General features: G+C 37.3%; 1 protein-coding gene across 1 annotated transcript in view; it reads right to left on the reverse strand.

Moving 5' to 3' along the window:
• Positions 1 to 11,787: 11,787 nt before the first annotated feature.
• LOC149074981 (uncharacterized) overlaps positions 11,788 to 22,948 on the reverse strand; it is a 31,620-nt gene continuing 20,459 nt past the window's right edge. Inside the window, exon 2 of the mRNA XM_089245947.1 lies at positions 11,788 to 13,718. Within this exon, the coding sequence (XP_089102073.1) occupies positions 12,215 to 13,651 (1,437 nt within the window). The 5' untranslated portion in view covers positions 13,652 to 13,718 and the 3' untranslated portion in view covers positions 11,788 to 12,214. The remainder of the gene's footprint in view (positions 13,719 to 22,948) is intronic.

The raw sequence follows: 22,948 nt of genomic DNA on the forward strand, positions 1-22,948 counted from the left end.
TCCTGGGGTGTTGGGTTCAACTTTTAAACTTCTTCTGAAGAAAACCAACCCCCATATCTCTATCTTTTCCATAAATTCAATTCACTTCATGCTATTTCGTCTTACGCGACTTTTTTGTGGAACCAATAAATTGCATGAAGCGAGGGACGCATGTTAATTACCATTGGCTACCTTATTATTTCGAGGGCGCTTTAGTTAAAAAGTATTAGAGCAGTGATGTCACGCACCAGATCCGAGAACCACGCTCACTGAACCAAGGCAGCACTTATTATATAGCCCTGTTTTCTTTAGGAATTTTTAATTTTTGCAAAGCATAATTTGAGGATTTTCAGGGACTTTTCTGTACAGCTACAAAAAATTGGAAGAATTTGGTTTTTAACCAAAAGATTTTGAGGCTTAGAAGCACTTGCACATTATTTATCTTGTAAGTGAAACTTTCTGGTTTTTTCCCTTTCATTCGACTTAGGATAGAATGCAAGATGATAGCGTTTTTATACGAGAAGTGGTCTGTCTAGATATTTTTATAGGGTCCAAGTTTTTGTAAAAATGTTCCTTAATTTTTTTATGAAAAGTAATTTTGTGGCAAATGAAACAATGTAGTTGATTTTGTATAAAAGAAGAGAAAGGTCAAATTTATGGTTTTATTCATTTTTTGTGAAGTGTCCAAAAAATTGACCTATTTTTCAGCTGGACACACCTCCTGATTAATAGAGCCTTCATTACTTTGTATGGAAAAATTTGATTCAGGATAGTTGATTTTCATGGTGCAAATAACATTCAGGTATAAGGTGAGCTTGTCGGTTGCGATACTACTGTAATTTATGCTAAGCCAGACCATAGACATAAACTTGTCTGGTACATGTGTGCCCAAGCCTCCCCCATCAACATTTTCCACCATGTACATAGTAACCTATGTAATATTAGGTTTGATTGTCCTTCCCCAATATTTCCAATAACTTTACCCCCCATGAGCCTCACAAACTAATTATATGAGTATGTACTTCTATATTCTGTTGATGATCTACTGTACCTATATTTCACATACTTATTTTAATTCCTTCTTTGCCAGTGGTTGGAAAAAAAAAACCCTAACCAACGCATCAAGAATCCTGATTTCGATTTGTAAAATTTTATAATTGGGAGGTATATATATTATGAATGTATGCATTTTTTTTTTATTGTTTAGGTGATGGACTATCATTTTATTATTTTTAGTATTCTGATCATTGATTGAGATGAAAACATGTCTACGACATACATTAAATGCAAAAGGAAATTATTTACAAATTTTAGTCATTTTTTTCTTCTTTGCTTTAATTTTTCTGATGGAAATTCAATTTCATGACATATTTGTTGTAATAGTTGTTTATCCTATTTTAACTTCTTTTTTTAGAATAAATATCAAGAGTCATGCTTTTGAAGCTTTTGTTACGAGTGGAAAATTTATTGCATATTTAATTTAATTGAGTTGTTTGTCTATTAAAATCCCCAAAGCAGAATGTTATGCGTTAAAAATTCCCATATAGCAGTCGAGAAAAAGTGTTATTTTCCCTTATTTTCTTAGAATTCTTTCGAGGATTGTTCTGTGACATTCACAGTTTTCAGTACATTCTGCTTTAGGGGTTGAGGTCAAAATACAGCAAAAAATCTCAAAAGGTAGGTCCATGGACGGGGTAAAATCTGATATACACATGCTACTTAGCTGTATGGAAGCATGTTACTTTTGAGAAAATGCAACCAATAAGCTTATTGCCCATAGGCTTAACCCTTTCACTCCCATTAGGACATATACAAGGCGATTCTTCCATAATTCCCTTTGATTACCCTTCTGCTTTAGCTGGTGTTGGCTCTGAGAACCAAGGCGCTACTCATCGAGAGCCGAAAATATGTGAACTGAACTTTTCGTTTACTTGGATCTCTTGCTACAAGTTCTAAATTCTCCTGTAAATCGAAACCACATTTGAGAATGTGTTTTCAATTGAACAGTAACAAAATCCACGGGATATAGTCAGACCTCGTTAGTTCATCGACTGGGCCACTTTTTGGAAACCCCAATTGTCCTCTATGAGGTTCTAATGCTAATAATCTCCTGATAATACGTCACCCCACTCCGCTTAAGGGGGTTGGTGCACGCAAATTTTCCGAAAACCACATTTTCCAATTTTTAATTAGTATGAAAATTTCTGCGTCTAACTGTGTTAAAGTTTTTGTCCTAGCTGTATTAAAAATATTTTTATATAAACTGCTGGCAGGCATTACACATGCTAATGTTTTTCACTAAAATGCGTTTTTCTCAAAACTAACTTTTTTTCGAACACTGTTCATTCAAATGTATTGAAACTTTGTGTGCCTCTCAACACTATAGTGTTACACACTTTAACACGAGGATTTTTTATTAAAATTATTGTAAAAATTTTTATGGCACAAAATATGGGCAAATTTTGATGATTTTTGAAAAAGTTACATGTTGTTCGAGTTAAATTTCGATAAAAACATAACCAACAATTAAAATCCTAAAAGCTCGTGTTAAAGTATGTAACAGAATAATGTTGAGAGAGACACAAAGTTTCACGTCATTTGAATGAGCGGTGGTCGAAAAAATGTTCCGTATCTAACAAAAAACATAGTTTTGAGAAAAACGCGTTTTAGTGAAAAACATTAGCATGTGTAATGCCTGCCAGCAATTTGTATAAAAATACTTTTATACAGGTAGAGCAAAAACTTTAATGCGGTTAGACGCAGAAAATTTCATAGTATTGAAAAATGGGAAAATATAGTATTTTGTAAAATTTGCGTGCACCAACCGCCTTAAGGAGTCACTTTTGTGACTATATATTTGCACTCTATCAATACACATCAAGTTCAACGTTCACTCTTATCACGTCAAAGATCTACCTACCTATCATTTCAAGCAGAAGCCACTGAAGCCTCCATTACCCCCACCCATCTGTCACAGCAGGCTTGTTGACGGATTCTTTTAACATTAGGCGAATTTTTGGGAATGATTCAGCGGAAATTTTTTTCTTTCTTGGTGAGTAAGCGATTCTTGGTCACTTTCTGAAAAAGTGTCAATGGCAGAAATTGGCCGTATTTTGTTGTTTTACGGAGAAAAAAAAACCCTTTTGTTTAAGCCACTCCATATTTTTGTCGGCACTTTGACGCTTTAAGATAAAATCTTAAATGGATGATTGTCAAGCACCTGTAACCCAGTGTGTCAGAATGTTCTTCGAATTGAAAAAAAAAAAAGAAGCTCGATCACTTTTAAAGACAAAGCAGCGTTGTAATGGAGGAATATGAAAAATAGACTTATAAAGAAAATTTTTTTGTATCGTGATTTTGGAAAGCACAACAGACAGACAGGACCGTCTAAGAGCATCATGGGCCCCCGGGCCAAGGGATTTTTCTGAGGCAACTAACTGGCAAATTGTCGAAAATTTCAATCGGTTCTCATTTCTGTGAGGGCCCCCGGGCCGTGCCCGGTTGAGCCCATGCGTTAAGACTGCACTGCAGATAAAGACTTCCATCTTATTCAGAGAAAAGGATCCTCCTTCAACTATCAATTCCATTCAAACAAACGCGTCAGTATTTTTTTTCAATAAAAAATAAGCAATTATTTTCTTTGAACTCATAAAGAATATTTTATTTTCATTTAATGATTTCCAAAAGAATTTAACTGCATACAACACGACGATAGTTTGGTTTCCATAAACATGCAGAATTTGAGAATTTTTAAATATTGAAGAGGTAATATTTTGTGTTACTCAAATGCCTATAATTATGTAGCAAATAAACATTAATTGATAAACAAAAACTAAATTAGTTTGAATAACTAAAATTTGTTTTTTTCTGGATGAATGCATCAACAGGGAGATAGGAATCAGCGCGGCCGCTCCGCTTACGAGGTCATAGTTTTGGTCTCCCAAGAGTGACTCATTAACGAGGTTTGACTGTATATTAGTTTTGAGACATTAACATTTAGATAACTGATGCCTTAAGAAATTCTCTTGGGGGGGGGGGGGGACGCACCTTCATTACGAGCTGGCTTCAGCAGGATCACGGTATAGGCTACTTCCCTGCGAAGGGCATCAGAAGTGTTTTATACCTGTGGGTGATCAGCTTCAACTCGATACACAAAAATCTCATTTTTAAATAAATGTTAGGGTGATTTTGATCTCTTCTAGAGAGAGAATCACTGTGATGACTATGCCATCGAATGCCCCGTCATGGCGTTTTAGTGAAATTTTAAGGAGACCTAAATAGCGCTAAAGTTGCCAAAACGAGAAAACACATTTGCTAATGCTCAATTCCGATGCGTAGTCGCTTTACCTAGTGGCTATGAGGCTTTTTTGGATCACGTGATATTTCCTTCTTTTTTTGAGGGACATGCAAATCGTATCCAAGGCAACCAACATGGACTTCCTCGGCAGTTCATGAAAAAACAAATATAAATTGAAGAAATGTAGAAATGAAATACATTTTGTTTTATTGATGAGTGCTAATTATTTCTTTTTTTTTGAAGCTCAATTGAGCTTAGCACAGATAAGTATCTGCCCGTCCAATTATCTCAATTGCTGCGGAATTATTTTAATGTAATTTATGAGCCATTTATTAATTTAAAAAAAACTTAACCCATATGAATTGATGCAGCTGAATATTAAAAGGCAATAAGGGGACATAAATTTCAATTTTCATACTCAAGAAGATGTGAATAAAAAGTTGAAATCAATGTTAATGCATATGGATATCCAACTCAAAAGTAGATCCGGCTGATTATTTTATATTAATTTTCTGGGCTTTGCTAAAATATACGAATGCACAGTTATAACAGAAAAAAAAAGAGCTGTACCATACAAAAGTCATACTATGCACGCATGATTGTCAGTAAAGCTCATCATTGGATGCAGGGGCGTAGCCAGAAATTTCGTTCGGGGGGGGGACCAAAGTGACAGAACAATGGATTTGGCCATCTTTTTCCCTTTTTTCGGTCATTTTCTCACATTTCGGGGGGGGGGACCAAACCCCCAAGTCCCCCCCCCCCCGGCTACGCCCTTGATTGGATGAATGTCCAAAATCCACGTTACGAGATCGAACCGAAAATGAGTCTAATATGGGGTATGGTCCCCTCTCACAGTCAAGATAGGTCGCACAGCGCGACGGCGTACTGGACATGAGGCAGTTTAGGGAGTCCCTGTGGCAATCGGTCCCACTCCTGCAGCAACAGTTTTCAGTTCCGGGATGGTGAGATGCAATTGGGCGTCCCAGACATGTTCTATAGGGTTTAGGTCAGGAGATCTGCTGGCTAGCCAATCCACACGCCGAATATTCTGACTTTCCAGATAATCGTTGATCAGGTGAGCCCGATGTGGACTGAACAGAAACTGGGCCAACTACGCCCCTGAAAAGTCGAACATAGCGCTCTAAGATTTCCTCTCTATACCTCCTAGCAGTCTCACGGACCCTCTGCCAAACACATGGAGGGGTGTGCGGCCGTCCAACATGATGCCTGCTCAGACCATGACACCACCACCATAGTGGTCCATTTCCCTGATATGGGAAGGATGGCATCGGGTACCAGGCTCTCTTCAGATAAGTGTACGTCGAGAATCAGTGTCGAGGCTGAATCTCGACTTATCTGTGAAGAGCACGGTGCACCACTACCAAAGTCTGGTCCATGGCTGATGTTGTCTGCACCATGCTAAACGCGCTCTCTTGTGTGCTGCAGTTAGCGGGACGCAGACAGCGGGTCTTCTGGCGTAAAGCCCTCTCTCACGAAGCCTTCGGGCAACAGTAAACAGTGAAACTCGAATTCCAGAGGCAGCATGCAGCTCACGTGAGAGCTGTGATGCTGTAGCAGTCCTGTGGCACTTTCAGCGCTGTGACTCCGTCGTGGATCTCCGACGAGCTTGTCCAGGTCTTTTCGATATGGATCCAGTTTCCTGAAACTATTACCACAAATTGCAGATGATACTGGGCGTAACATCGAGCTCTGTAGCCACCTGCAATTGTGATTGCCCTGCCTCCTATCTACCGATGATTCTCCATCTCATTCCGTCATCCATACGTTTGTGCCTGCTCATTTTACCTGATAGCTTATAAAATTTACCATTCTTGCGAGAAACACAGCGAATGTAGTCGACGAGTACGGGCACACGAATCGTGGAAAACGCCTCGTGCCCTTATCATCCCCTCCGTGGGCACAGCCCGCCCACACGCACGTGTAACGCTTATGTATTCGACATTGAATATTTGCATACTTTTTCGGTGGCATTATTAGCATGTTTTTAACGCTGAAAGATCAGAGCTACCAGTCCGATATGGTTAAAACATGTGACGCGGTTTATCTCCCACTTTACAAAAGCATAAAAACAAATTTGGAAATCCGAGCCGTTCTCCTCTTCTCAACAGGAATTCATATAAAACGATTGATAATCAAATTACATTTTGGCTTTCACATCATTTATTTTAGTAAAAATAAAATCTGCGCAGGATTCAAATTGCACATTTTGCAACATGGGGGTAATTGAGACCTGGTCTCATATTTTGCTAAAGTGCCCTGCTTATAACTCGTATAGAGTGCACTTTCTGGGACACGTCTCAACCGATGATATAGCAACCTACCTTAATAATCCCACAACTAATTATAATAGCATCTTCCGTTTTTTCCGCCCCATTTGTAATTTTCGTTCTTCGACTGATTTTTTTCCCCACGCACAATCTTTCAGACGTATTTGCTTGAGTCTTTTATTTATTTTGCACATGTAAATAGTTTTTATACTTTGTAATTCTTATTTTTTTTGTGTTTTACTCTTACTTATCTTGTCTTTACTAATTTATACTTCGTAATCCTATGTTTTTAATAATATCGCAGCTCTATTTTAATTGCCATCATATTTGTGTTGTCATGGGTCCATGCACACAAACAAATATTTGATTGATTATTTGTACCTCTGGTTCAGTACTTTTTGTGAAAATAGACCCAAATGTGCAAATTCTCTTAATTTTGCACACGAGTGTACTAACAGTGTGCTTGCGTGTCCAGCATAGTGAATTTCTTGCGTTCAGTAGGTGCTGCTATCTATCATCCTCCAGATGACTAATATGTGAATTTGCAATTTATTGTATGTGTTGTAAGTTTGCTGATCGTCATGACAAGCGTGGCTTGAGACAAATCTCTGCTCGTTCAGAAGTAGTTTTTTAGCGCCCGCCCCATCTCAATTTTTGCCCTGTTCAAGCAATTCCTAAAAAAAATCATAGGACTAATTTTTTTTCGCCTTTTCATCTCAGGTTTAGCGTCCCTCCAATTGATGCGCAGAAACTTTTTCCCTTATTATTTTTAATCGGTAATTTTTTTAGCCCCTTTATCTCACATTTAGCTTTTTTCCTACAGTGGGAGGAAAGAATTTTCTATTATTCTTTTTCGCTGAATTTTTTTCCCTTTGATCTCTAATTTGGCGCCGCTCCCAGAAGAGCCGTCTCTGCGTCGTGGCAGCAGAACTTTTTTCAAAGGAATAGCCAACTCGAAAATGAAAAACTTCAGAAAATCGTATTTAACTGACTATACCACTGTGTCGCGAGGCCGTGTTCACGAACATAACAGTATATGAACTTAATAGAAATTGCAAACCACCAGAATTAAATAATAATTAGGGCTCGGATTTTTATGCCCCTAAAGATGAAACGGCGTTGCTGATCGGTAAATTCAGGTTTTTTTAACCTATCAGCAACGTCGTTTCATCTTTTAGGGCATAAAAATCCGAGCCCTAATAATAATATTCTTAGACGTGCAACATTTTTCTAACACCTATTTTATTAACGGTTTACTTCTTAAAGATTCCTAAGTCCCAAACTCGGATTTTCGCAATGTGAAATTCACAAACACATAGAGGCTTATTTACTTACTAACCGAAACGACGACGCAGTCCATATTCCGAATCCCCTCCATAGAGGCTAGATGACAAAACGGAATATTTATGATCAAGTATCACATATTGGTCAACCTTATGTATAATATCAACCTTACACATATTGGTTATTTTTCCCCCTCCAATTATCGCGGAAATTTTTTTTCAATTTGAACGGGCAATCCCATCCTATACGATTTTTCAAAAAGGTGCATGTGCAATCTTGTGGGAACGAAGTGAATTTACTCAGTAAATACTATCTCTGGATATGGGTGAGTTAGCCGCAAAAGTAACTTCCGTAACTCCCCAATAAATAACCCACTGGAGAAAAAAACTCTTAGAAATGAGAAAATTCTGTATGATAGCCGCTCATTCAGGGACACAACTAGATATTTCGTTACCCTTTTCGCGATAGCCCAGTGTGTTATATATTTTATACAGTACAATACTTTCTTTGTACTTACTTATCAAGGTCACGACATAGCGCGATCATAACAGATAGTGAGGAGGAAAAAAAAAAGGTTGGTATAGACATTTTTCCATCCGTTTTTTCTCTCAGAACTCGGGAAAAAGTCGTCCCACAAGACGCGAACAGAATTTTCACACATATATGCATCCTTTCCCAAAATTCCAGATATTTGACAGCTATGGGATGTTAGCGGCATCTATAGTGATAGGGAAATAGAGAAGTTATTGGTTTTTTTCATTGGCTTATACAAGAGTGATTTTGGGGTTCTAATCCCCCTTCTCTTGGGACGAAATTATAGAGTTATTTTGCTGGGAAAAACGTAAAAAATCCCTTAAGGGAAAAGAATTGTGAACCCCTGTGCTTGAGAAAATCCTACGTACGCGTATGATTGGCTCATTCAATGTTTGAGACTCATAAAACCTCCTACCAGTGGCGTAGCCGAAAGGGGGGGGGGGAACGATTGCTGTCCTAATCAAAGTTTTACCAAAATTGGCGCCTATTCTTTTAAACGAAATTTTATCTCCACAGCAAAGAAAAATTATGTCTCCAATTTTTCTCTGACCAAGAATCTCTCCAACGCAACCTTAACATTATTTCCGAATGGTGCTCAACCTCCGAATGGGATTGCCCTCAACTCCTCAAAAACAGTTTTTATGAAAGTTACCCGTAAAACAATTCCCCATTATCTGGGCATTATAATATCTTCCGATCTCCGCTGGAATCTTCACGTTGACTCCTATATTTTTAATAAATGTCTAAAAAAATTCTTTTTCCTTCGTCGTAACCTGACATACTCCACCCGTCATATCTTCCCTGCTTTCTCTTTTATGCCTGTGAAGTCTGGGAACCCCATAACAATCAACATAGACAAATTAGAATCTATCCAAAGTCCACTCGCCTCATTTTTAACTGTTGGTCTTCGTCTGTCTCCATATCGGAGCTCATGCGCCAAATCAATATCCAACCGCTTTCCTCTCTGACTTATTTCTCGTTTAACTTTTCTTTCCAAAATCCTCCATGGATTTTTAATATCGACACTTCCAACATTCTAATTAAATCCTCACATTTCTCTGTTAGACTCAACCATTCCCAAAAGTTACAGCCCATCTTTTACTTCTTCCCAAGAACTATTATCGACTGGAACAACCTACTACCAAATATTATAGATTGTACCGAATAGATTTCCGAATTTTCTTGTATCATCAATCGTCATACATAACTTCCGCATCCTCTTGTATAGGCCTCGGCCAAATATTTGAATAAATAAATAAAATTTTGTCTACCTCCATATTTACTATAATCGCGCGAGAGGATGAATACCTAAGTGTGAGAAAAACTTCATTTACATGCTTCCATCATTGCAGTTTCACTGGGTTAGTGTTATTCATTTGAGAGAAGACAGAAAGGTGTAGGGATTTCCTTACTATTTTTCAAAATTGTTATTAAACTTTTTATCTCAAAACATGATCAAGGCAGCCCCCCCCCCCTTCCGAAGGACAATATTTTGAATGCATCTATGTGAAGCTTTCTTTGTTCTGTTGATCGTGCAGGATAGAGCTCCTAGAAACGCCTTTCTTTGGCACCTTAGTTCTGACGACCGAACGCTCGTTCTGTTGTGAGGGTCTTATAGAGCAGCGGTTCTCAACCTTTATTGACTTTCGGAGCTCATTCTACCTTATAATTTCTATGGCGGAGCCTCTGGGAAGTGCACATAGATCTCCGCGGAACACTGGTTAAAAACCACTGCAGGAAAGCTTTAAGAACTGAAAAAATTAGGTACGATATTGAATCCTATTGTGAAAAGACCACTGACCCGAAGAAGTAATGGCTAGAGATTTCGATTTCCTAAACTGTATGGTGATTAGAACACAGCCCACTGATAGATCGATATATTTAATGTTTTTTCAGAAACTGACTCTACGAATCGCATTTTTTTCATGTTGTGTTTCATCTCAATCAACTGTCTCATACGGTAGAGCAGTGAGTCGGAGAAATTATCCCTGGAATAAGTTATGACCGATGCATGCCTTTTTTTTGTGACACCTGCATCGTTCTTCCCATTAATTAGTTAAAAACTTTCAAAAACCTATATATATATATATAAAATTAGTTTTCTGTCTGTACGTGTGTTCTCTATACAAATCTACAATTTTCGATCGATCGTCGTCAAATTTTGCATATATACCAAACAGGACCGGGATTCAACCGTAGGCTACTTTAAAAGTTCGTCAGAGCTGGGCAAATGCCCAAAGGGGCGAAAAAACTGTCGGGCAACAATGGTTTCTGAGCCTCAAGAATCACTTTCAGAATTTTTACTTTGGTTACCGCGGTTTTCTAGCAATGTATTCTGTCAGTTCTGCTGTTTCAGGTCAAATGCAAAGACCCCCCCCCCCCCACTAGAAATATTTTGTCCGACAGGAATTTAATCAAACAAGCCTTGTCTATTCATCACTCACTATAGTTCGTTCTTTTTTTTGCTTTGTTCTGGAATCACTAAAATAACGAACGAATGAGGCAAATAAAAAAAAAAAACCACGAAATTCCTAACCCGTTTCGACACACTATAGGTGCCGTGCCATCTTCAGAGAATATATATGACTACACCATCACACTAACCAGGGATCCCAATTGGGTTGGTTACCAAATCTTAATTCCCGGTTGCTCAGCGCAAAAATACGTCTGTTCGAGTCAAAGATTTTGACCTCGACGATTGACTCGCACAGAAGCATGTTTTTCCCGCTGAGCAACCGGGAGTTAAGATTTTGTAACCAACCCAAGTGGGATCCCCGTCAGCGTGATAGTGGTCTGATTTTTCCTCTGAAGATAGGTACCTATTGGGTATCGAAATGCGTTAGGAATTTCGTCTGTTTTTTTCCCTTTTAGTTGCATCGATTGTTGGTTCTGTTTGTGATTATAACAGGCAAAGAATTATTTAATTTTTATGTCCTCAAATACACCCCGTGCAGGGGCGGCTCTGTAAGGCTATGCGGCTTGCAAAGGGCGCCACGATAGCAGGAACGAAAAATCAGAGTTGTAAAGGGAAAAATAATTGCAGAAAAATTTAGAAAAATATTTTTTCTGTAAAATTCAAATTACAATGTGCAGCAAATTTGCATTGGATGGAATGATTCGTAGAGGGAAAACTATAGTTTTGTAGTTTTTGATGCATTCCATCTAGCTGGGGACAGCTGCGAGTTTTTGCGGTTGTTTCACTGGTGCGTGTTGTTTTACTGGTGCATTAAGCGCACACACATATATATATACGACATAATACGGCATACACCAATTCATTGAAATTCCTGCACGGTAGTTCCAAAACTTCTTCGGTTCGCAGCACCCTTTGCGTGAGCGCCTGCAATCTTGTAGCATGTGGTATCTGCTTACGATAGCACTGTAACACTATAAAAGCAATTATGAAAATGTTTCTAAACTTTTATTTCTTATACAGTAGCTAATTGTTATTTTTCTTTTCTATATATATTTTTATAATATCTAATCTTATTTTTTTCAGTCACATTGTTGTGGCCCTAGAGTTTGTATTTTTATAAGCATACAGTATGTACTAAAATAATAACAAACATTTTAAAGTTGATTGCATTGTGAAAGACTCGCAAAGCCACTCACAATCAAAAGGTTTCACAGTACTATACTATGCTACATTTGATTCAACAACACTTTTACTGGAACGTTTCATTTCAACAGTAGACGTAATATTTCTACAGTTAAATGCAAATATATATCGTACAAAATCCGTAAAGATCCTCCTTTTAAAGCTTTTTGCATAATATCTTTGTCTAATTAAAAGTCACTGCTGCTCTCAGCTACAGCATTTTAACGCATATGCTTAAAAAGAATCTGAATTCGAAGCATAATAATTGTCGGCTTCACAACAATCACTGCTTTCAAACCTATCGATGGTCATATTGCGCTTAAACATCAACTCTTTACACTCCGTGATGTCACTCTCTGATGAAAGAATTCCTCTAAGAAAGTCATCGATGTCGAAATCAACCAAATTATTAGCAATAGCAGCAAAAAAATTCATGCTCTGAACAAAATCAGAAAGGAATTTTTTTTTATCAGCTTCTAACGCACAGTTTATTATCATCTTTATCGTATCAGTATCACCACGATTGAGTAAGTCATGGAAAATGCTTCGATGAAATTTTTGTTTTGGTTTCATCACATCTTTCAAGAAGCGTGTTTTCAAGTTCAAAGGGCTAGCGTACCACACTTCCCCGAATAACTTCTCAGTCAATCTACCTTTTCTAATCTTCGAGACAATTTTTATCATTATTTCAACGTAAATAAATTCGTCCAGGAATGGGAACATTGCGGAAATTGTTCGCAAGAAGTATTTTTGCCATGGCCAATCGTAAAGCATCCGCTCCAGGATCTCCTTTCCATATTTTTGGAATACTTGTCTCCATTGCTCGCAGTCATTCATCTGACGTAGCAGAAAAAATAATATATCAAGAAATCCGTTATCTACATTGTCATACCAGCCGTCTTTTCGAATCAAATCAGTGATCCATTTGATTATATTCTTATGCTTTTCCTCTTCTGTCAGTTTTCGCCAGAAGTATTTTGCTGCAAGCTTATTATGCGTCAAAACTGACAGATCAAACATGTTCTCTGAGACGCTGCGATCATATTTATATACATAAGCGTAATCTGCCTTTTTGATAATACTAATCAAACTCGACAACTCGTCTTTGCAAAAGCAAGTCCAATAAATCACGAGGTGATAACCATACTGGTGTGTTCCGCACAACTGCATATTGCGAATACTGTTAGCGTCTTTCACATGCTCTGGCAATCTAGTCCACATATCCTTAACAAGGTCTTCCAAACATGCATTCGAAATTGCCATAAACATATCCTGATCTTCGCTGTTTCCATCAAAAATAGATCTGATCGTTTCTGGGACATTGATCGTTCCTTCGCTCGTCCAATGAATGTGACCCAATGAACGTAAACCCAATTTGTTGAAATTGTCAGGATTCAACCAATTCAACAAGTGCTCGCCGATAGGCCTCACATATAGCACAATCTCTTGCTCCAGCTGTTTTGGCAATCCCAGAACAGACAACTTATTCAACACTTTTTTTTCCATACTCGGAAAACTACGGATATGAGAATCAGGACGGAGCGCGCCCTCAAAGTTGATAGCTTCCAGAGAGCACTGAAGCTCCCACAATTTGGTAATAATTCTGAAATTTGCGGCGTCTTTCAATGACGGCACAGAAAAGCAACTGATAAAATCTTCACACTCCTCCATTTCTTAAAGCAAAATTTGTCTGGGCTTTACTTGAACAAAATTTCAATTCAGAACCATCGAGACTCAACTGGAAAGAAAACAAAAATTAGCCTGAAATAGGAGAATCATTTTAAAGAACATTGTACACATTAAACATTTTTTTAAAGAAAAAATTTGCCGGGGTACCATTCATGATTTGGTGAAATTTTGATTTCTATTGCTAAAAGTCATCATTTGGCGATCAGGTAATTTTCACTACTTCAGAAACCTACGTCGTCCTATACACGCTAGCGAATATTTGAAAAAAATTATCACTAAAAAAAAAATATATATATATACTGGATTAATTTAGGAAACGACTCCAGAACTAATGCTGATTTTGACTGATTGAAAATTCAATACAGAGTATTTATAAAAAAAAATCCAAGTCCAAATCGGGGAGTAATATAATTAATTAATAAAAAATCAAGGTTAATTAAAAAAAGCATATTTTTTTGGTTAGCAAAAGCATTTGCATCAAAAACGATAAAATTTATAAAAATCTTTCAAATTTATAATAATTAATTAAAATAAAAAAATAAAATGTTTATTAATGTATATAACATTATTTCCATATTAATTAACCTACAAATATTTCTTAAATTTTAATAAAAACCAACTTTTGCAATTTAACTATTTGAAGTTGAATTCAAGGAATTATTTTGTTTGATAATTTGTTACTATTAACCATATAAAGATGTTTTTCCAGTTACTTTCAATATGCTTAATTAGGAAGTTATTCCACAAAAACTGTGATAAAAACTAGGTAAATACTGTGTGTTTAATGAAGCATATTTAATGCAGATTAATTAGTTATGATTTACGATATGCAGGATGATTATAACTAAAGTTCTGATTTCAAAACACTAAAATAAGAACCAGTAGTCAGAATAACTTGAAAATTCGAAAAAATATTCCTGAATCAATGGAATTTTGTTCGTCGTCACATTTTGATAACACGATTTGCAGAGGCCGGCGGAAAACTTGAGTTATCGTTAGTTCGACTTATTGAAAATTCCAACTTGAGGGTGCGGATTTTTGATTATTTATAAAAATAAAATAGACGTACATAGTGTATTATGGAAACGGACGCATACCCGATACTCGTATAAATGAAGCAAATTATATAAATCGTGTTCAAGATTATTTCCCGTCAAAAAATGCGGTGATTTTTGACTGCTTCTCTCTTCCTTCTTCCATGAGGAAGTCACATTGACTTTTCAGTAGCAGACAAATAAATCACCGTCATCATTGTCTATGCTCTCTATGAAACGTTGCACCGTACTAATGGCCAAAGTCGCTTCTTTCTTCGAAGGGGGGAAGAATAAGAATCATCTTCGTTCCCTGAATCATCACTTTTCTCTTGCAGCGAATTGACAATGCACCCATCAGACATATCATCACAAATAAGTATCTCATCAACATTAAGGAACGTATCTACATTTCCCTCCACGTCCAATTGTGGAATCATCTAATTCACACAAATGATCCATACTTGGTACAATTAGATCACCAAAGAATTCGCACATTTTAAAACAATTAACAGCTGTTTGTGGTGTTACATCCTTATTTCAGGCGCTAGAAAGTAGCAGTATGGCTTTCAGACATCGATTCGGCTCGTGCCATTATTGTCTATGTCATAAATTGCCGCTCTCACCAGTCGCTTTCTGTACGAATGTTTCAGACACTAAAAAATGCCTTGATCCAGAGGTTGCAATTTCGCAGTGTGAGAAATGCGCTTCCATAATGGAGGAGAAATATGAGGGATTTCATAATGGAGGAGGTATATGGGAGATTCCATATAATGGAGGAGAGAAGTGTTATTCCATAATGAAGGAAGGAAAAGTGTAATTCTATAGTGGAGAGAAAAATTCGATTCCATAATGGAAGAAAGTGAAATTCCATGATGGTGGAGAGATAAGTGTGACTCCATAATGGAGGAGAGATAAGTGTGACTCCACAATGGAGGAGAGATAAGTGTGATTCCATAATCAAGGGGAGATGTGTGAATCCATAGTGGAATCCACCCATCATTTAAAAAAATACTCTTATTTCTATTCTTTTATTTATTCAAATACTTATTTAAAAAATCTGAGTGGGAATCTCGTGCGATAGATGTGAAACTTCTAGGTTGTTGAAGTCTCATTTGACATGTGACTAGATTCACCTCGCTTCACATCTATCTTTTACTGGTCGCAAGATATCGAAGCGTGGGACCACACACACTCCTTCCCACTCCATCCTAACCCACTTTTCATTTCTTCCAAACTGTGTGCATCGCCCATATCCTACCATTTCTAAAGGGGACGTTCTACGATTCCAACGGCATCGTAGGGGTCGGGTTAGAAAAAGAATAAACTGTCTTTGTCCAACACAAACCCCAAAATGGTTCGACGCAACCGTTTTTAATTAGGGAAAGCTTAACGTTACTTCCGTTCTACTTTTTCTGACGTGGACCTGAAAACTCGCATCGTCCGTAAAGACGTTTCATCTCAAAAATTCTTATATTTATTTTTTATCGAGAAAACATGATTCGCCTAGATTTGCAATAACTGATGAATTTATCTTTAGAGGCCATATAATAAGGGCTGTCTAACGACTCGCCGCAGTCTGTACTCGTGAGACGTCATCGCCCTGACAGAACTGCCTGATTAGTTGCCATTAGCTACCCTAGTATTGTATGCCCATACTGAGTTGGTCCCTGACCTTGACGCGCGAAGGGAGGGTTCATTTTCCAGGGGGGGGGGGAACTCACTAAAACAGCGCAAAAGACGCCAGCGGAAAATACCAACCTGCTCCTTTTCCCTGCAACCTTTATAAATGGAATCGCCCGTCGTGACGTAGCCAGAGGCCAACTCAGCGTGGGTATACAATATTTCAAGGGCGCTTTAGTAAAAAGTATGAGGCTTACCGCATAGACGTCATAATCACCAGCCGCATCACTTTGAGGGACAGGCACAAGATATTCCCCATAGAAATCAATGTTAAAATTGCCGATTTTACTTCAGAAATGCAAAAATTTAATTGGGTTTTCTGCCGCATCAATAACTTTAAAAATTGAATTCTTGGTTTTCGAAACATTTTGTTTAAATAGTTCGCTTAGAGATCCCAAGCTTAGAAAATTAAATATAAAATAATTAGCTGGACCCACTTTTTAGTTCGAATATCTATGCAATAACTGATTTCAACTTTTTAGTTATATTTCCTCAAGTATGAAAATGAAAGTTAATGTCCTATTGACCTGTAATATTCAACTGCATCAATTGATATGAGTTTTATTATTAATAGTGACTCGCATAAAATTACATTAAATAATTCCACACCCTCTAATGAGGCTTTTTGGATCACGTGATACTTCCCTCTTTTTGACGGACATACAAGGCAACCAATATGGCGACTTCCTGTGCGACTCATGAAAGAAATCTAAATTAAAGAACAGAAATGAATCGGTTTTTTTCTTCTTTTTAATGGGAGCTAGATATTTCGAAATTTTTTTTTTAACTTAAGTTATCGATCCGCCTGTTTTTCCTTCAAAAATGCTTGTTTTACTGCCGTAACTGTGAAATTCGATTGCGCAGTATTTTTTTTGAGACAAGGTGACTTGAGGATGTCTCAACAACGTGATTTACCGGAATCCATGGCATGGCGTGTTATAGGCAGACTGGAATCCGGGCAAACACAACGTAGTGTCGCGAACGCTGTTGGAGTCGCCAGAAGTGTTGTTGCAAGGCTGTGGAATCGATTCCAAGAAACAGGAAATGTTAGACGTCGACCAGGGCAAGGTCGGCCACGCGCCACTACAGCAACTGATGGCCGGTATGTACGGTTAACAGCCCGTCGAAACAGAACAAAGAATGCTACGCAGCTGCAAAGACAGTTGCTCTTGGCAACAGGACGAAGGGTGTCCAGCCAAACAGTACGTAATCGGCTTCATGAGGGAGGGCTCTATGCACGTAGGCCAATGGTCTGCATTCCGTTGACCCCACGCCACCGTGCGGCCCGAAGAAGATGGGCTGCTGAACATCGAGATTGGGAGCAACATGATTGGAGCCAAGTGCTGTTTACAGACGAGTCCCGATTCAGTCTGGAGTGTGACACCCGACGTGTTCTGGTATGGAGGGCACTCGAAATAACCCCGCATTCGTTCGTGGTCATAATACAGACGAGCTGGTTGGATGGTATGGGGTGGAATCAGCATAGGCGGACGTACGGACCTGCATATCATTCGGAATGGCACTTTGACAGCCCGAAGGTATGCAGACGAGATACTGCGACCTCATGTCATCCCTTACGCTGGAGCCATTGGAGATTCCTTTGTTTTCCAGGATGATAATGCCCGACCGCATAGAGCTCGTCTGGTGGAGAACATGCTTGAAGCTGAAACAATACAGCGTATGGAATGGCCAGCGTGCTCTCCTGACCTGAATCCAATCGAGCATGTCCCAAACATAAACGACGACGTATTGCTGCGCGACCAAGGCCGCCTGTTACTGTCCGAGACTTGCAGATTGCACTTCTTGAGGAGTGGAACAGTATTCCCCAAAGTCTGATCGATAACCTCATCGCATCCATGGCAAACAGGTGTGCAGCAGTCTTAGCTGTTCGAGGAGACCACCCGCCCTATTAAAACTCATGCATCATGTCTAAACAGTACTTTTTTGTTATCGTTTACATGTAACCAAATTGTTGCCCTAAATCATCTTTTCATGTTTTTTCCATATTTTCAAAGAATTAAAGCTTAATTCCAAATTTTTTTACGTCTTTTTTCTGTATTGCGCATTGATACGCGTGTACTATCCATTGTATGCCAATACGTTGCTGTCTCGCACGGTTTTCTTCACTTTTTTGCTTGCTCCCCTAATTGTTTTGAGCAGTGTATATGGGGTGATGCGATTGAATAATATAAGACAATACGAGGACATTAATTCTTATTTTCGCTCTTGAGAAGATATAAAAAGTTGAAATCAATGTTATTGTATGAAAATCCACCTCAAAAGTGGGTCTGGCTCATTATTTTATACTTAATTTTCTGGGCTACGCATCTCTATGTAAACTCAATATTTCGAAAATCAAAAATTCAATTTTTAAAATTATTCATGTGGTGGGAAAACCCCACTAAATTTTCGGCATTTATACGCTAAAATCGGCAATTTTAATAATCTAGTGTTTGTCCATCAGAGTGATGCTGATTATGACGTCTATTCGAAAAGCCCCATTGTACAGGCAGATAGATAACTTGAACTTCCAAAAATATAAAAAAAATCGAAAATATTTAGCACTCATCACAATGAAAAAAAAAAAAAAAAAAATCAATATTTCACACATTTCTGCATTTATTTTAGATTTGTCCTTTCAATCTTTCATGAGCTGCGGAGGAAGTTGCTATGTAGGTTATCTTGGATACAGTTTATCTGTCCCTCAAAGAAGGAGGGAAATATCACTTGATCCAAAACGCCTGATATTAGAGCAGCGATGTTATGCACCTAATCCAAGACCACGCCCACTGAACCAAGGCGGCAGGAGCAACTCTAAAGGGATGATAAGTCCTTGCTACATAGCCGTTTTCTTCACGGATTTTCTTTTTTTGCAAAGCATAATTTGGGGATTTTCAGGGACTTTTTCGTACAGACATCAGAAGAATTTGGTTTACGACTGGAAGATTTTTTTGTGGCAAACGAAGGGAAGGCCAAGTTTATGGTTTCATTAAATTTTAATTTTATAAAGGGGCCAAAAAACATTGACCTCAATTTCAGCTGGACAGACACCCCCCCTCCCCGTCCGATTATAAGAACCTTCATTATAAGTTATATGGAAAAATTTGATTTAAGATAGGTGATTTTCACGATGCAAATAACCATTAGGGTATAAGTTGAGCTCGTCGGTTGCGATACTACTGTAATTTTATGATAAGTTAAAAGGCATACCCGACCCGACCCGACCAGAGTCATACGGAAAACTGATTGCTAATCGTCGCGACCGTAGTCCCAATACAATACTAAACAATCTGTACTCCAGATTATAACTTGAAACAATTTTTGAGTCCAGTCTTAGCCCAAAATAAACTTAAAAAATCGTATTACAACTAATTATAATTCCACATACCCTGTGAATATTATACAAAAATACAATTTTAAATTAAACTAAAATAGTATACTTTCTTCATTCAAATAATACAAATATTCTGTATCAATAGCGATAAATGTGCTATTTCTCGTATAAATTCTTTTTTTTGCACAAATTGAGTATTCTCATTTGTCTCGCACCTACTGGAAAGAATGTCTTTTCTGATTCCAATATGTACATTCCAAAAAATAATGATCCGATCGGGTGTCTCAAAAGAGACACGAATTATCTCTCTTATGGTACCATCCCTGATAATAGGGCATGACAAGACACGGCCAATAAACACTTGATTCAGATGAAAATCTACCCGATTTCTCTTAACGGAGACTATTCACATTTGGTTGATGTGTTCTACTGAACCTATATTTTGCATTCTAATTTTAATTCCATTTTCACCGGAGGTTGGGGAAAAAAACACCGAAACAATGTAATAATATTCTTCAGATTTTGGTTTATAAAATTTTATAATAGGGATGTGTATATTTAATAAATGTGTGAATTTTTTTAAATTGTTTAGGTGATGGACTATCATTCTATTATTTTTACTATTCTGTTCATCTATTGAGATGAAAACACTGTCTACGACATAAAATATGTACATTAAAAGCAGAAGGAAATTATTTACAAATTTGAGTTTTTTTTTTTGCTTTAATTTTTCTGATGGAAATTTAACTTCACGGCGTGTTTGTTGTATTCCTATTTGAATTCCAAGTTGTTTATCCTATTTTTTTACTTTTCTTTTAGAATAAATATCAACAGTCGTGCTTTTTTTGAGTGGAAAATTTATTGAGTTTAATTTAATCGAGTTGTTGGTCTGTCAAATTTCCCAAAAGCAAAATGTTATGCAGTGTTTTGCGATAAAAATTCCCATATAGCAGTCGAGAAGTCTTTTTCCATTATTTTCTTAAAATTCTTCTAGAGATTTAGTTTTCGATACATTCTGCTTTGGGGGTTGGGGTCAAAATACTGTATCTCTAAAGGTAAGTCCATACTATGCTTGCTCCTATTCCATGGGAGGGATAAGGCCTAATATACACATGCTACTTAGCAGCACGAAGCACGTTATTTTTGAGCAAATGCAACCAATAAGCTTATTGGCTCAATCTTTTCATTCCCATTGGAACATATACAGGGTGATTCTTCCATAATTCTACTTGCCGCATTTTACAGGGTGTCCATATAAACAATTTTTATATTTTAATAACTGCAGTCCTTCGTAATATAAATGACGTATGTGAGTTCTACACGTGATTTGGAGACTTTTTCCAATTGGAAGTATGCTTCTAGGATCAACAGTTCGCCAGTACAATGCGGCAAGGAGACTTATAGAAACAACATTTATAACAGGGGGTTCTCACTGTGCACCTCCAGGTTTTTGGAAGAGATTTTTTGTTAAACAGCTCTGAGAAGACGTGGATAAGCGTTGATTAGGAAAAGGGGTGCTGTGGGTGGAAAAAGTTTGAGAACCCGTGCTGTATGCCATGTCCGAATAGTTTACAGACTTTTTTTCTGGGTAACTTTTGTAGCATATGGTACAAGAAAAAAAAAAAAAATCCCACGGAAATGAAAAGTATTTTTCTAATATATTTCTTACGAAATTATTAAAAAACTTATTTCTAATAGTTAATTAGTTGAAATTATGCGTACCAAAAGTTTAAGGAAACTAGTGAATATACACATCATGTCTACGCAAATTTGAAACGAACACAGTAAGACAGAATAAGGGAGGGGGTGAGAAGAAAGTCTTTTTATTACACGATGACAACATAGCGAGTGACGGAGCTTCCTGTAGACGAAGTCAACAAAATTTTGAAATTTAAGTTGCAAGGTAAGAAGTATTAAAGAAATTTCAAAGGCTTCAAATCGTTGCAAAAGCATTATTTATCCAGGGCTCAGCACGGATCATGGCCTCAAAACTAGTGAAAATAGTGACCAAAATATTTAAAAAAGTGACCAAATAGTGACCAAAATGTTTAAAAAGTGACCCAATAGTGACCAAAATAATTTTAGAAAGAGACCAAATGGACAATGAATTTTGATTATTACCAAATTGAATGAATTGAAATTGAATTTAGTTTTCACTAAACTTTGTATTTCAATGGAGCTCATCGAAATTGCTTTTTTTACATAATAGTGTGAAATAAATCAAACTCGAATGCATTCTGCTAACCAGAAAAGTTTTGAATAACTTATCAAATTTATCAACAACTATGTGTGAGAGAGTAACATTACATCCTTTCTAAGTAACAGTAGTAATGCCTTTCCCCCCCCCATAGGGGCCGTTCAAGTATTACGTCATCATAGATGGGGGGGAGGGGGGTTTCCGATTTGCTGACTTTTGATGACAAGGGGGGAGGCTGAATAACGCTTACGTCATCAACCACCCTTTATGAAAATATGAGTTAGGATTCGGGGGGGGGGGGGCAGAGCTGATGACGAAATTTTGCTGACAAGGGGGGGGGGTGGTCAAAAATGGCTAAAAATTTGCTTATATAATACTTGAATGGCCCATATTGCTATCCACAACCCATCTTAAAATCAATTTAAGCAGGAAAAACTTCAAAACGGGAAAAAATTTTCACATTTAAAGAAGGAAAAAAAAAATGAAATAACACAAAATTTGATGAGAGAATTTGTCCCATCTACATTCTAGTGAATTTTTCATTATGTTATGCTATGAATGACAGTATACAAAATGTACTCAAACTTTTTTTAACTAGTATAAATTGATTTACATAATTAGGTTTGTATAATATCTTCCAACAAATTAAGAAATTTACTATAATGATTGATTTAAAAAAAAACTAAAATTACATTTTTAACAATATTATTTTAAATTATTAAATTAAAATATTACTTAAACTACTGAATTAAATAAATTATTTAAATTATTAAATTAACTAAATTATTTTAATTGTTAGGGGCCGTTCAAGTATTACGTCATCATCGATGGAGGGGGGGGGGGTTTATGACTTGCTGACTTTTGATGACAAGGGGGGAGGGGGGGTTTCGATAATGCTTACGTCATCAACTACCCTTTATGAAAATATGAGTTAGGATTCAGAGGGGCAGAGCTGATGACGAAATTTTGCTGACAAGGGGGAAAGGGAGGGGGTCAAAAATGGCTAAAAATTTGCTTACGTAATACTTGAACGG

This window comes from Pholcus phalangioides, unplaced genomic scaffold, assembly GCF_987345545.1.
Source record: "Pholcus phalangioides strain wild (caught in Gottingen) unplaced genomic scaffold, Ppha-v1.0 ptg000016l_1, whole genome shotgun sequence".
Lineage (NCBI taxonomy): Eukaryota > Metazoa > Arthropoda > Arachnida > Araneae > Pholcidae > Pholcus > Pholcus phalangioides.